Source organism: Trichechus manatus, unplaced genomic scaffold, assembly GCF_000243295.1.
Source record: "Trichechus manatus latirostris isolate Lorelei unplaced genomic scaffold, TriManLat1.0 scaffold00006, whole genome shotgun sequence".
NCBI lineage: Eukaryota > Metazoa > Chordata > Mammalia > Sirenia > Trichechidae > Trichechus > Trichechus manatus.
In genome coordinates, this window is record NW_004443942.1 from 34708833 (window position 1) to 34723657 (window position 14825).

At 37.1% G+C, this 14825-nt stretch overlaps 1 protein-coding gene across 12 annotated transcripts in view; it reads left to right on the forward strand.

Annotated features, from left to right (window-relative positions):
- The window catches only part of TTC17 (tetratricopeptide repeat domain 17), a 134047-nt gene that overhangs the window by 32152 nt on the left and 87070 nt on the right, over nt 1–14825 (forward strand). For 10 of the 12 annotated variants that reach the window (XM_004369816.3, XM_012557174.2, XM_023738471.1 and 7 more), the window contains 8 exons: nt 654–823; nt 1588–1699; nt 1988–2119; nt 5598–5707; nt 6522–6666; nt 7117–7256; nt 8995–9155; nt 11423–11535. In XM_004369816.3, the coding sequence (XP_004369873.1) occupies nt 654–823; nt 1588–1699; nt 1988–2119; nt 5598–5707; nt 6522–6666; nt 7117–7256; nt 8995–9155; nt 11423–11535 (1083 nt within the window). Of the gene's footprint in view, nt 1–653; nt 824–1587; nt 1700–1987; nt 2120–2525; nt 2666–5345; nt 5426–5597; nt 5708–6521; nt 6667–7116; nt 7257–8994; nt 9156–11422; nt 11536–14825 lie in introns of those variants that run through there. The other 2 variants (XM_023738502.1, XM_023738510.1) reach the window with 2 other exon arrangements.

The window sequence follows — 14825 nt, forward strand, 5'->3', positions numbered from 1 at the left end:
AGGCCTCTCTTCAGAGGCAGCTTTGGGTAGACTTGAACCTCCAGCCTTTCAGTTAGCAGCCAAGCATATTGACCATTTGCACCACTCACACATTAGAGGAGGGTATTCCGGGTAGCAGTATCAACATACTCAACATCTTGGAGGACTCTGACAATGTGATGTGTCTGGATAATTCAGAGTCATTTAATTGCTGAGCCATCTGTGTCAGAGAAGTTAAGTTAGTAGATGGGGCTTTATAGGACATTAGAGATCATATATGAAGGAGCTTATGTACCAGTATTGTGAAAGTCATGTTGTTACTTTCTGTGTATGGACACCTTTTTAGAGAAGTTTATCTAAGTTAAATAATGGTATACTCAGAACTCAGTTCAATCTTTGTCTTTCTTCATAAAGGATTCTCTAACTTCTTCAGTGGCGCAGTGGTTAAGAGTTACAGCTGCTAACCAAAAGGTCAGCAGTTCGAATCCACCAGCTGCTCCATAGAAACCCTGTGGGGCAGTCTTTCTCTGTCCTATAGGATCACTATGAGTCAGAATTGACTCGATAGCAACAGGTTAACTTCTTCAGCACTTATTAAATTCTCCTTTTTCTTAAGTGGTATCTAGACTAAAATATTAGAAGGATCCATTCTGTTCTTATTTTCTTCTTGACAGAAGCAATTAGTTGCTCAGAAAATTCACATAGAAGAAAATGAGGACAGAGACACAGGACTGGAACAGAGACATAATAAAGAAGATCCAGACTGCATCAAAGCCAAGGTGCCCTTAGGTGACCTGGATCTGTATGATGGCACATACATAACTTTGGAGAGCAAAGATATCAGGTAAAGAATTAAGTTTTTCCAAGCGTACTTTTCTAAAATCAGTAAGAAAGTACTTCTGTAATGAAGAGTAAGCTTTAATCATAGCTCAGTTTATTGAAATTTGTAAGCTCAAAATACATACTACATGTACAATTCTTACAAATCAATTAAAAATACTTCATACCACGGTAGAAGACTGAACGATTTATAGTAAAATAAATACAAATGACTAGTAAACATGTGCAAGAAATAGGTGCAAATTAAAACATTTACATAGTGTTCATCTATCAAAGTGCAAGAAATTTTTAAAAATCATTGACTAGTGAAAGGAGTCCTGGTGGCTCAGTGGTTAAGTCATATGGCTGCTAACCAAAAGGTCTGGCAGTTCAAATCCACCAGCCGCTCCTTGGAAACCCTCTGGGTCAGTTCTACTCTGTCCTCTAGGGTCGCTATGGGTCGGAAAAGACAGAGTGTCTGTCAGTGGAAGTGTAAATTGGTTTAACGTTTCCAGAAACAATGTAGCAGTATGTACTAGCTTTAAAAAAGTCTAGGATCTTAACATTCTTTGTATAATCTGCTATATTCTGTTGGTTTATAGCCTTTAAGTTAGACTCCTAAAATATTTGACACTAATAACAGGTATATGAAAAGGTATGAAAGTTGACTAATATTGGTTGTAAAGTTTAGATGCTGTATGAATATGGTTCAGTTAGAAAAAAATGTGACATTTCTTAAATATCATTTATCTTACCTTTTATTTAATGCTTCCTTTTTCTTGATTTTAGCCCTGAAGATTATATAGACACAGAATCTCCTGTCCCTCCAGACCCTGAGCAACCTGACTGTACTAAAATTCTAGAACTTCCATATAGTATACATGCTTTTCAGCACTTAAGAGTAAGTAGAGAACTTTGGGAGTTTTCCTTTTTTACATTGTTTAAAATTTTTATTTCTGCTTATAAAAACTGTTTTTCTTCTCTCCTTTCAAAAGCTGTAGGAAGGAGAGAAGAAAGAAAAATAGTTTTTATAAGCAAGAGATCAAATATATTTATAAACATCTTCTAGTTCTTAAAATTCCCTCAAAACAAATACTACAAATACCGAATTATTTGTCTTTTAAGTCCTGTAATCTCCTTTTTCTATGTTTTTGGATTTTTGTTGTTTTTTTTTTCCCCCTTTCTTCAGGGTGTACAAGAGAGAGTTAATCTTTCTACACCTCTATTGCCTAAAGAAGATCCAGTCTTCACATATTTATCTAAACGGTTAGGAAGAAGTATAGATGACATAGGTCACCTCATTCATGAAGGCCTACGGAAGGTAAGTCATCAGTGACTTAAAGAGCCAGGAGACTGTGTGAACAGAAAATATTTTTCTTAGAAAATACCTGCCTAGCTTATTTTTGTCTAGACGGTAATTTTAAATTATGATTACATTATTACAAGCTATATAGTTCATAGCTAGGGAGAAACATTGATAGATCAGTCCCCTTTACCAGTAAAGGGTGCTGAAAAGTTTTATTTTAACTAATGCATGAAAAACCAAATAAAGCAGTAATATAAGTAATAGGGCCTATAGGTTAGATTATATATTTTGAGTGTGTAAGAAAATTTAACATTTTAGTGTCTTTGATATATCTGCACACAATACATAGATTATCACTGTTCTCTGAACAAGAAAAAGAATCACCACCAGCAATAAAATCTTCTTGTAATTTTCTTTTAAGGGAACATCTACTTTAAAAAAATGAAATAGGGATTATGTAACAGGACCCAAGAATTTAAATGTATCATTCAGGATAACATGTGGGAATTTAGAAAACGGTTTTTGCTCTTCTCTATGCCTAAGGAATATCATAAAATGCAGGTTAGTTTCTAAGCAGTATTAATTATAGTGATATTAAGTAAAATGTATAATTGCAACGTTTATATATAGTTTATTCACATACATGGCTATGCATGTTAAGAGAGGACTTGTTAGACACAAGTGCAAAAGTAGTTCTTGGTTTTCAAATGCATTATATGTTTATTTTTGTAGCTAAGTTACCTTCTTCATCTTGTTTTTCTGAAGGTAATGTAAAACATTTTGCATTCCCAGAACTTGATGAGTAATAAGGGGAAACTGGCCCGGGATTTAAAATATCCTTCAGAGGATGGTTAGTTGAGAGTAGACCATAGTGGTAAGTGCTCTATAGAAAATTAAAATAGAGGGTAACTGGGTGGGTACTTTGGATTGAGTGTTTGGATTATCCTCTCTGGACAGACGAAATTTAAGCTGACATCTGAATGACATGAAGGAACCAAAATTCAAAGATTAGGTCTAGAGCATTCTAGGACAAGGTAAAAGCCCTGAAGCCTCAGTGAGCCTGGTGGCACATATTCACAGTCAGGCCAGTATGGCTGGAGCGTGGTGAGCAAGGGGGAGGGTGGCAGGGAATGAAAACAGAGAAGTTAGAGGCTATTGCAATGGTTCAAAAGTGAGATGAAGATAATTTGAACCAGAGTGGTTAATAGAGGAATTGGAGAGAATTAAACTGTTCCAGGATATGTTTAGTAGTTATGGAAGCTGATAAATTGGTTGCAGTGGAAGAGGGAAAAATTGGAATGAAGGATAACTCCTAAATTTTTGGCTTGAACAATTTAGAGAAGGAGCAGGGTTGGGGCTGAGAGAAGAGGAGATGGAGTTCTGTTTTAGCCATGTTAAATTTGAGATACTACCTGAGTCTTGAATTCCAACAGAAGTCAGAGCTGGACGTATAGATAGAGAATAGTCATTAAATAGGGAGTTTTGAAAGCCACAGAACTGGAGAAGGTCATCAGGGGGAAAATTAAGTTTGAAAAGAAGCCAGTTTGAGCCCTAGGACATGCCCACATTAGCTACCAAGCAGAGGAGAAAGGGTCAGCAAAGGAGACTGAAAAGGGTGTTCTGAAGATTGTGGTGTCCTAAAAGCCAAGAAAAAAAAAGTGTTTCAAAAGAAAGAGAGAGTAATTATCAGTGACAGTGCAACATTTATAGATTTGGGGGAGATTTTTTGAAAAAATCTTAATAGAAAGATTTTTCTTTATGTATTTTCCTCTTACCTCCAATATGCTATTCTGCTTATCATGATATTTTCAGTAGTTCATGTAGAATTTTTAATTGACTCTCTGTATACCAATTCACAGTGTTTACTCTAAAATAAAAGGTAAAAATCAAAGTGGTCTTATTAATAGAAAGAAAGAAACACCTACATCATTTGTTGGTTCAAAGGAAAACTCTCTCAAAAAGGAGACTGAAAGAATGTAGTATCCTTTAACCAACAACAAGTACGTGGTAGAAGTTCATAATTGATCTGCTCATAATGGTAAAATCTTTATTTGAATCACTCAAAAATCATGTACTTTCCTTGAAGATAGAATTCTTCAAGATGGATAACAGGATTGCACTTGTTTTAATCTTAATAACTTTTTAAAATAAAATAATTAGTTCTTATAAAAAATTCAGACTATATAAAATCTACAAAAGAGAAAGTAAAAGTTATAATTTCACAACTCAGAGATAATTACTGGTTCACAATATTCTTTGGGACTTTTATTTTTACACATCTTTTTAGTCAAAACTTAATTATTCTTGTAAGATAAATTTTTAATAGTGGAATTGTAAGGGTCAAGGGTATCACGTTTTAAGGCTTTTTATATGCATATTATAAATTGTCTCCTAGAAATGCTGTGCTAATCTAACACTTATACAGTAAATATCTGAAGTTAATGTATAGTGTAGCCAAAATTGAGTGTTGATATTTTTTAAATCTTTGCCAATTTTTGTAAAATGGCTACTAGTATCTTTTTGATTTCTATGTTTTTGTGAAGTTATGTATCTTCTCACATGCTTATTAGCCATTGTTTATTACCTCGGAATTGCCTGTTCATGTTCTTGGCCCATTTTCTCTTAGATTTTTGTCTTTATGATTAGGTTTTTTATAAGCTCTTTATATAGTAAAGATATTAAATCTTGGTTGTCATGTGTATTGCAAATATTTTTCTATTTATCTTAAACTTTGTAATTTTTCATGCAGAAACTTATAACTTTCCCTGCTTGTATTCATTTATTTACATTGAATTTTTGACATGGTTCAGCTTAGTGTTTTGACCTTTATGTGGCTGAAATTCAGTGTATTTAAAGGAAGAAAAATCCAAGCCACAAAAGAAGCAAGCCTATCTGAAATTCTGCTTAACTTCACTAAATAATACATATACCACTATAACCTAAAGATTTACTTTTTAGAAACTTGAGGTTTGAATTAGATTCTAAACACACATGAAAAACTGACAAAAATTCATCTTTCACAAAAGCATAAGCCTGTCATTTGGTTGAGTTTGTACTTTGAGTCAGATGTTAAATATGAGGACCATTTGGAATGTGATAATTTCATAGTTCAGGAATTTCATGTTAAAGGAGCTGTCATTTTTAATCAAGCTAGGTCTTAACTTCCAATGTCTTAAATAAAACTCAACAAGTTGTGGCCCCTTATTGGTTTTTTCATCTTTGTTTCCCCTTGAAATGATAGCCTGGAGTTGGATGTTCTCTAAATGAAGATCACACCTTAATATTCTTGCTCAACTGATGATCAGGGGACTGTTTTAACAGGTGTAGTCTATTTGTACTTTGTCCTCTGCTTTATCGCTGCTATAATTAGTCTTGTTCTTCATCTTGAATTTCAGAAGAGCCAGAGTATTAAAGATACTCATTTTGAACATCGTAAGTTAAGCAATCTATCTTGAATTGAGTTTGATTGCCATTTTATTTGTTAAATCTCTAGAACGCTTCCTCATGGGTGTTGTATAACATGGCTTCATTTTATTGGAGAATAAAGAATGAGCCATATCAGGTAGTGGAATGTGCCATGCGAGCACTTCACTTCTCTTCCAGGTAAGAGTCCTTCCCTCTGGGTCTCCCAATTTTCCACATAACTCACAACTGTTAGAAAAGGGGTACATAAGAAAACAATAGAAAGAAGCAGTGTATTGTACTTATATTCCCCTCCATCTCCAGAGAAATTAGTCCCATCATGAAAAATCACAAATGTCAAAGAGTTCAACATGATAATTTCATGATATACTTCTGATTTCCATTAAGGAAAAAAATACATAATGTAGATGTCTTCTGATTCACTTGAGACTTGAATGCAAGGACCTTGGCTGGAGAAATTATCATAAGTTAAATTTTTCTTAAATATAAACCCTAAATACATTTTTAAATCATAAAGTATATTTTAAAATCATAAAATACATTTTAAAAGCATAAAATACATTTTAAAATCATTTGTTTTTGTGGCAAAATTTGTAGCTATCAGATTGAATAAACACCATCAATACTGTAAAAATGAGACATTGTGATTATCTTAAATTATTTTCTCTATCTGTAAGCATACTCAGGAGCCCTGGTGGTGCAGTCGTTAAGAGCTCAGCTGCTAACCAAAAGGTCAGCAGTTCAAATCCACCGGATGCTTCTTGGAAACCCTATGGGGCAGTTCTACTCTGTCCTATAGGGTCACTGTGAGTCAGAATCGACTCAGTGGCAACAGGTTTGATTTGGTTTGGTTGGGTTTGGTAAGTATACTCAAAGTTATTTTCCTAAGTACAGTAACTTTGAATGTCATTTTACCTTATCAGGTAGTTATACGTAATTGTGGAACACATTAGATCTTCTTTCCTAAAATTTAACTACATCGCTTCTCTTTTAGGCACAATAAAGACATTGCCCTGGTCAACTTGGCAAACGTTTTGCACAGAGCACACTTCTCTGCTGATGCTGCTGTCGTGGTCCACGCAGCCCTGGATGACAGCGACTTCTTCACCAGCTATTACACTTTGGGGAATATATATGCAGTAAATACAACTTTTTGTTTCATGAGTCAAATGAGCTGCTATTTTCTTTCTTTTTTTTTCAATAATGTGTCTTTTTTTTCCTTCCAGTTTTGTATCTGAACAAGGGGACAGGGATAGAAATGAAGAAATTAGGGGAAAAACTTCAACGCATTAGTGTATCATAGTTGTTCTAGCCTCTAGATAGGAAAATTAATTAAATTGTTAAAAATATTAAACTTCTCCAGAGTAGACCTGTTACTATTTTAAAACAGCAGTACTTTCCAAATGAGCCGTCTAATAGCATGCCTTCATGTTGTGGAGATCTGACCACTGATGAAAATAATGTTCACTGTAGAATGAGGTATAGATGTGATTTCATAAGTAATTAGGGAGTCTGGACAGATGCAGCCAGGCCATGGCTAACCTTTCCCCCCCCCACCCCAATGTGTGTGTTTGTTTTTGTCTCTTCAGATGCTTGGGGAATATAACCACTCAGTGCTTTGTTATGACCATGCTTTGCAGGCCAAACCTGGCTTTGAGCAAGCTATAAAGAGGAAGCACGCTGTCCTTTGTCAACAAAAACTTGAGCAGAAATTGGAGGCTCAACATAGGTAATTGGCAGAAAGAATTTTGCCGAAGCACTAGCACCATAGAACCTTAGGTCAGGTCTGTGGACGGTGGTATCAGTGTTCATTTGGTCATTAGAATTAAAACAGAAACCTCTTTTTACTATTGCTAGTCCTGTCCCCTTTCTCCAAATCCAGGTGGTTTAGCACAAATCAGGGAGCCCTGGTGGCACAGTGTTTAAGTGCTCAGCTGCTAACCAAAAGGTTGGAGGTTTGAGCCCACCAGCAAAAAGATGAGGCAGTCTGCTTCCGTAAAGATTACAGCCTTGGAAACCCTACGGGCAGTTCTGCTCTGTCCTGTAGGGTCACTGTGAGTCAAAATCAACTTGAGGGCAATGAGTTTGTTTTGGTTTGGTTTGGTTTTTGGTTTTAGCACACATCCAGTGGTAGTGTAAATGAATCTCTTAAATAGCATGAATTCCAGAAACTAGAGAATGTTTGCAGTAAAATCTATCATTTTGCTCTTTACGATTTAGAGCACCAGCTGCTTTTATGAAGTCAGTTTGGGGACTGGGAGATACTCAGTAATTCTACTAATTACATTTCTATTTCCATAGAATATGCTACGTGTCAGTAAAATCACTTGCCCGTGCTATATTTGATCTTTCTCTTCTTTGGCTCCTAGGGTTAGGCTATTGTTATGTTAATTATGTGGAGCAGAGAGATATTGTATGACCCACAGTTTAAGCAAATGTCTGTGTTACATTGTACGGTAATGGGATTCTGTTGTACTTGATCCTTGTAGTATACTTGATAAAAAATATATTTTGATTCCACAAGTAATAGGAGCAATTAAGAAGCTTGACATAACTCAGAAGTGAATTGTTCATCTCTTACAGAATTACCCTTCATATTTTTGTGTCTCTTTTGGTTGTTAGAGAATTAAATGGAAATTTGGAACCCATTAAACTTTAGTATTTGCTTATTCTTCCATCTGTTTAATGGAGTGAAAAGGAAGCGATGACAGTTTATTTGTTTTATAACTAGCTTCTGTTATACCTGTTCAGAACTTGCCCTAGCTTTGTTTTCATTCATAAAACTGAGCTTCTTCCCAAAGGTTGCTCTTAAAAATGGAACTAGTTCTCTGTTACCCAGTCTGTATAGCTCTTAAATCTCTGTATGTTACAGTATAATAGGTAATAAGAGTTTTGTGACTGTAATCAAGCAGCTGATTTATTAAAATCAGGTGGTGGAGAATATTTCTTTCTAAGCAGAAGTTTTCTGTTGTTTTTCCCAAAATCTGTTATCCTAGGAGCTAGAGTGTGAGATCAAGGTACTGTGGCCCTCTTACCCTTATCTTTAGGTAAGATCAAAGGAAAAGGTTAAAAGCAGGGAAGGGGAAGGGTTCTAGAAAGACTTTGAATGTGAATATAAGTAACACAAATTTTGTGGAGGGAAATGAAGTTGTTAAATATGTAAAGATCTGTAGTATATTGTTATATATCTTTTGTGGCACCTGAAAAGCCCAGCACACCATGTAATGTCAAGATATTTATATTAAGGGAAGAGTTTCACATCCATCTTTTTACCACCAAGTTTTAATAAGACAATAGCATTTATTTATTCCTGTTATTCTTGAGCTTGTGGTACATTGGTTACATGTTAAAAGGACAAAGTGTAGCAATCATTACTGAGAACCAGAATGTTTATGCATTTAAATGGGTTTAAAAAGTCACCATTTTAAAGCTCTGTAACTTTTTTCCTGATATTAAAAAATGCTAAGATCCCTCCAGCGAACACTGAATGAGTTGAAAGAGTATCAAAAACAGCATGACCACTACCTGAGACAGCAGGAGATCCTAGAAAAACATAAGTTGATTCAGGAGGAGCAAATCTTAAGAAATATTATCCATGAGACTCAGATGGCAAAAGAGGCACAATTAGGTAAGTATTAATTCTCAGTGATCAAGGACAAGTGAGGAAATTCACTTCTAGCATGCTTTCATAACTTCCATGTAGCCATAAAGCAGAATAAAGGTGTGCTTATGATTCCACTCAGTCTTAAAATCAAGATACATTATAGTGAGTTTACCAGGAGGCCTGGAGAGTTGGTTGGATCCTTCTTTTTTAATTCACATAGTGAAGTAAAAACTAAGACGTTTAGATCCTGAGAATCTTAACAGTTATTTGCCCTCTGTGCCCTACATCAGTGCTTCTCCAACTCTAATATGTATATGAATCTCCTGGAGATCTCTTTAAAATGCAGATTCTGTTTTAAGAGAAAGAGTTTTAGATGATGATTATTGGAATGATTTGACTGGTGGCACAGTAGTTAAGCATTTAGCTCCTAACCAGAAGGTCAGCAATTCGAATCCACCAGCCACTCCTTGGAAACCCTGTGGGGAAGTTCTACCCTGTCCTGTAGGGTTACTATGAGTTGTAATTGACTTGATGGCAAGGGGTTTGGTTTGGTGGCTCTTCACAATCAGTTTGTCTTTTTAGTGATCTTACACTGGTAATGCTTTGATACCTCTCCCATGAAAGACCTATGTGCAGTGACCACAACTTTCTACCACCTGCTCACAGTGGTTCTGGTCAATGTGCAAAATTGACTTCTCCTTCCTTAAAGAGACGAGGGGTCTTAACTAATCTCATGACTCCAGTTCCCCTGGCAAGGATTCATACGGGGAGATAACTCTTCCAAGGCAGGGGTGTTTGTTTCAGCTGGCCTAGAACAATCCAGCTGAATTGTTGTTGCTGGTTGCCAGGAAGTCAGTTGCAACTCGTAGCCATCGGGTTTGGTTTTTACAGGTTTATTCTAGTTGTTGGCAGAACTAGAACTCAAAACCAACATTTCTGACTCTTAAATTTTCTTATTCCTTGAATAAAAATTTTTTTTCTACTTTTTTTTATTTGATTGTTACATACGCTTAAAGTCTCAATTCAGGTGTCCTGTCTACCTGGAAACCTGCTGTAATCCCCCACATTTGGGTTAGATGCCCCTTGTATGTGCCCAGCAGCTCCATGTACTTCATGTAATTGCTTTCATTATTCACTTATTAAAATATTAAATTTAAACTTAAAGAAAAAGCAAATTCTGATTCAGTAGGTCTGTACTGAATTCTGCATTTCTAACAAGCTCCCAGGTGATGCCTGATGCTACTGTTCTGAATTTAAGCTATGCTTTGAGCCACAGGGTCCTACACCACATGAACAAAAGCCAGACACACCCTAGAAACAAAGCATCCATACTCTTGCACTAAGACTGACAATAAGGCTAAACATTTTTTGTTTTTTTTCTTACCCCCTTTAAAAAACAAAAAAAAATTTTTTTAGAAGTAAGGTTTTAGACTAGGATTTGTTTAGGGCAGGAGTTTTTAACCTGGATCAATGCATTAATTTCAAGGAGTTCTGAAATCCTCCCAAAATTTATATACGGAACTGTGTACATGCACACTGTTTTTCTCTGAGAAGAAGTTATAAACCTTTTATTAAAATCACTTAGAGAAGGTCTGTGACCCAAAAAAATAGAAAGAACAAGGTTCTAGATCTTGAGGAACTTGGGTTGGTGATAAATTTGTGGTTTTGATTATATCCAAAATGTTTAGTTTCTGTTCAGACCCCAGGGGAGCAGATACGACATCTTGACACCAGCAAGTAAATTTATAGAATCCCTTAAATTATACCCTTCTCCCCTGATACATATATTGGTCTGGAAAACCTCTTAGCCTTTGAACATTAGCTATGACCATTTACAATCCACCTCACAAGTTTTGTTTTCGATTTTGAGTGCAGAAGATATGTTCAGTCCTTGGGATTATTTACTGCTCAGTCTGTACCGAAATGCAACCAGAGTTCTTATATATAAGTTTGAAACAAAATTATGACATACGTAAAGCAAATTCTCTCCAGAGACATTGTCAAAATCTCTTAAAACTTTGGAATCAGTAGATTTTACGGTCTGAGAATATAATTGCCAGAAGATACCTTAGAAATCAACTAGTATACTCTCTCTGGTTTATAGGTGGGGAAACTGAGGCTTCTTTAGGAAGATTTAATTTAGCCGTTAATGAGTGTCTCCCTTCATAAGTACCCTCTGTGTGAGTACTCTGCTAGATTCTGAGGGATACAGGGTTGAAACTAAATGACTTAAGCTAAGAAAATCATGTATGTACTACTGACCTCTCATCATTCGTAATTTCTTCTTCCAGGAAATCATCAAATATGCCGTCTGGTCAACCAGCAGCATAGTTTACATTGCCAGTGGGATCAGCCTGTGCGCTACCATCGTGGCGATATCTTTGAAAATGTGGACTATGTTCAGGTCTTTTTCTTGGTCTTTTCTAATATTTATAAACTTTTGCTGTCTAAGAGTAATATCGTGTCTTTCTCCTTCATTCCTTATATGTTGATCCCTAAAATTTGTGTCTTTCATTTAGATTTTTAAGACTTTGAGTATTATTTTTATAAAGTCAGATTTTGTGGGGAATACTCAGTTACTCCATGAATGACATTTCTGTTCCCCAAAACACTATCTGTATATGCTGTATTTGATTGGATTGGGCTATGGTCTTTAACTCAAAGCTTTCTTCTTCCTCTCCTAACCTACTAGAGTTAAGACCTATAACTTAAATCGAGGAAAAAGTAGTCATGTTGTTTCTTCTGTGAAGTCATCAGTCCAATTATGTTGTGTCAGCCAAATTGCTAACAAAATGATCAGTATCAACAGTAAATGTTTATTAAGCACTATTGTTAGGCAGGAGCCCTGGTGGTGCAGTGGTTAAGAGCCTGGCTGCGAACCAAAAGGTTGGCAGTTCAAATCCACCAGCTACTCCTTGGAAACCCTATGGGGCAGTTCTACTCTATCCTGTAGGGTTGCTATGAGTTGGAATCAACTCGATAGCAATGGGTTTAGTTTTAGTTTGGTTTATTGTAAGGCAAGTGTTCTCTCACATGTACACATACACATGTACACATATACACACATATACCCAGTCCTAACCTATCTACTAGGGAAGAGAAGATTTATAATTATAATGATACCAAATAGCCTGGAACTGATGCTGAATGAGTGGTATAGACAGTTAGCACAACTAAAATTCCAAGTATTATTCTAAAGGACATGGGAAATAACATTCATCCTATTATTATAGGAAACCCACCATGTCCTTAATCACAGAAATGTCCAGAGGTACTCAGCTTCTAGCAATATTCCATGTTTGGTTTTGAACATATTAGAATAAAGGAGTAAAGGAAGACCACACTCTCAGACTCACACCGTCTGGGGTTGTAGCTCCCCCCTGTCTTAAATCCAGGCATTTTAAGGGGATAAAAAGGGAATGTTCAGAAATGGAATAGATTGAAACTGCGGCTTTGAACTGGTTCTGCCCGGTTCAGTCATGGCCAAGGAAGTGACACCGAAACAAACCAAAATTTTTTTTTTTAATTTGGGTGAACTGGAACAATAACCAGAACAGGAAAAATTACAGGTAGAAGGCCTCCTAGAAACTTAATCTCCCTCTTAGATAACAAAGGCAGCATATGCATTGCATAGCAACCAAATCTCTTGCCCTTCAGATTTTGAGCAGAGGCAGAAACAGTGGTGCCCCACTCAAAGATGTCAAAGATGGCCTCCAACTGTGCTGCTTGGAATCTGTGTCGCTCTCCACAGTCCTGCCGGTAACCCAGTCATAAGTCTCCTGTGTCAGACTCCTGAAAGGGCTCACTACACCTCTTCTGAGTCTCCCATTCCAGGGCTTTGACCTGTAATTTTTCCGTTCCGATTATCTTCAGGTTCACCCGAATTGTAAAAATTCTCGTCCTTTCTGGTTTCACTTCATTGGCTGTGACTGAACTGGTTCAAACCAATTTGAAGCCCTAATTGAAACCGAATGTACTTTTGCATCAAGACAGACCATTTTGAAGACAGCCTTGCACCAGTGTAGCTTCCAATATTATATATCCTCAAAAATTGTATCATCACTGTATAGTGAAAGAATTTATTTCTAACATAAAGGCCTAGAGCTACAGATTCCTTCCTTTTTCTCATGTCTTCCATCCATTCTCCTTATCTAGCAAGGTTGCAGAAATACACGAGAACTATGACATCTTGTAAGAATATCAAACATTGTTCTCCCCTGGTTTGGAGGAAGGCGATAGATGTCCTTTCATGTCCTACTTTTCCCTTTAAGCCTCTAAATCTTTTATTAGAAATTAATTGTTAATAGACCATAAATGATAGCTAAATTAAACCGTTAAGAGCCTTTTCTTAAGTTCTCTTGCTTCTTCCCATGACACACCAGTTTTATACAGCAGTGATCATTTCAGTGTAGAAAGGGGAGGATGCTTGGAAAAACAACTCAGAATCCCACTTCTCACACTAAAGTGTAAAGATCAACCAGCAACACTTCTTTCTCTGACCCTAACCACCCCGAGCTAGGTCAGATCTCAAAATTAAAGGACACACTGGTTATGAGGGTGGGAAGGGAGGGTAAGGGTTATTTACTAACTAGACAGTACATAAGAATTATCTTAGGTGAAGAGAAGGACAGCAGACACTACAGGGAAAGTCAGCAGAACTGGACTAAACCAAAGCTAAGAAGTTTCCTCAATATAATCAAACACTTTGAGGGACAGAGTAGCAGGGGTAGGGGTCTGGGGACCATGCTTTCAGGGGACATCTAGGTCAACTGGCATAACAAAGCTTATTAAGAAAATCTTCTGCATGCTACTTTGGTGAGTGGCATCTAGGGTCTTAAAAGCTTGCAAGTGGCCATCTAAGATGCATCAATTGGTCCCAACCACCTGGAGTAAAGGAGAATGAAGAACACCAAAGACAAAAGGAAAGTATTAGCCCAAGAGACAGAAAGGGCCACATAAACCACAGACTTCATCAGCCTGAGACCAGAACTAGATAGTGCCCAGCTACCACCAATGACCGCCCTGACAGGGAACACAACAGAGAGCCCCTGATGGAGCAGGAGAAAGGTGGGGTGCAGAACTCAAATTCTAGTAAGAAGACCAGACTTAATGGTCTGACTGAGACTGGAGGAACCCCAGAAAGCATAGCCCATGGATTCTCTATCAACCCAGAACTAAAAAAATTTCCGAGGCCAACTCTTCAGATGGGGATTGGACTGGACTGTGGGTCATAAAGTGATACTCATGAGGAGTGTGCCTCTTAGCTCAAGTATACAGGAGACTAAATGGGCAGCTTCTGCCTGGAGGTGAGATGGTAAGACAGGGAGGGTTAGGAGCTGGTTGAATGGATATGGAGAATCAGGGGTGGAAAGAAGTGTGCTGTCACAGTATGGGGAGAGCAGTTAGAGTCACATAACATTGTATGTATAAATTTTTGTTTGGGGTGGCGGAGGGGAGGACACAGTCCTCCAGACTGCCAAGTCTTCCCAAGGCTTCAGATGCCAGCCACAAGTTTGGAAGTCCCCACAACACCCTCACTTCTGAGAAGTCCCCACAACACCCTCACTTCTGACCTACTGCCTACAAATTCGTGGTTTTCTCTCTACCTCTTCAAGATGGTAGCCATGAGCTCAGGAGTCCCCAGCTCCCCTCCCCCTTACACACACACACACACACACACACACACACACACAC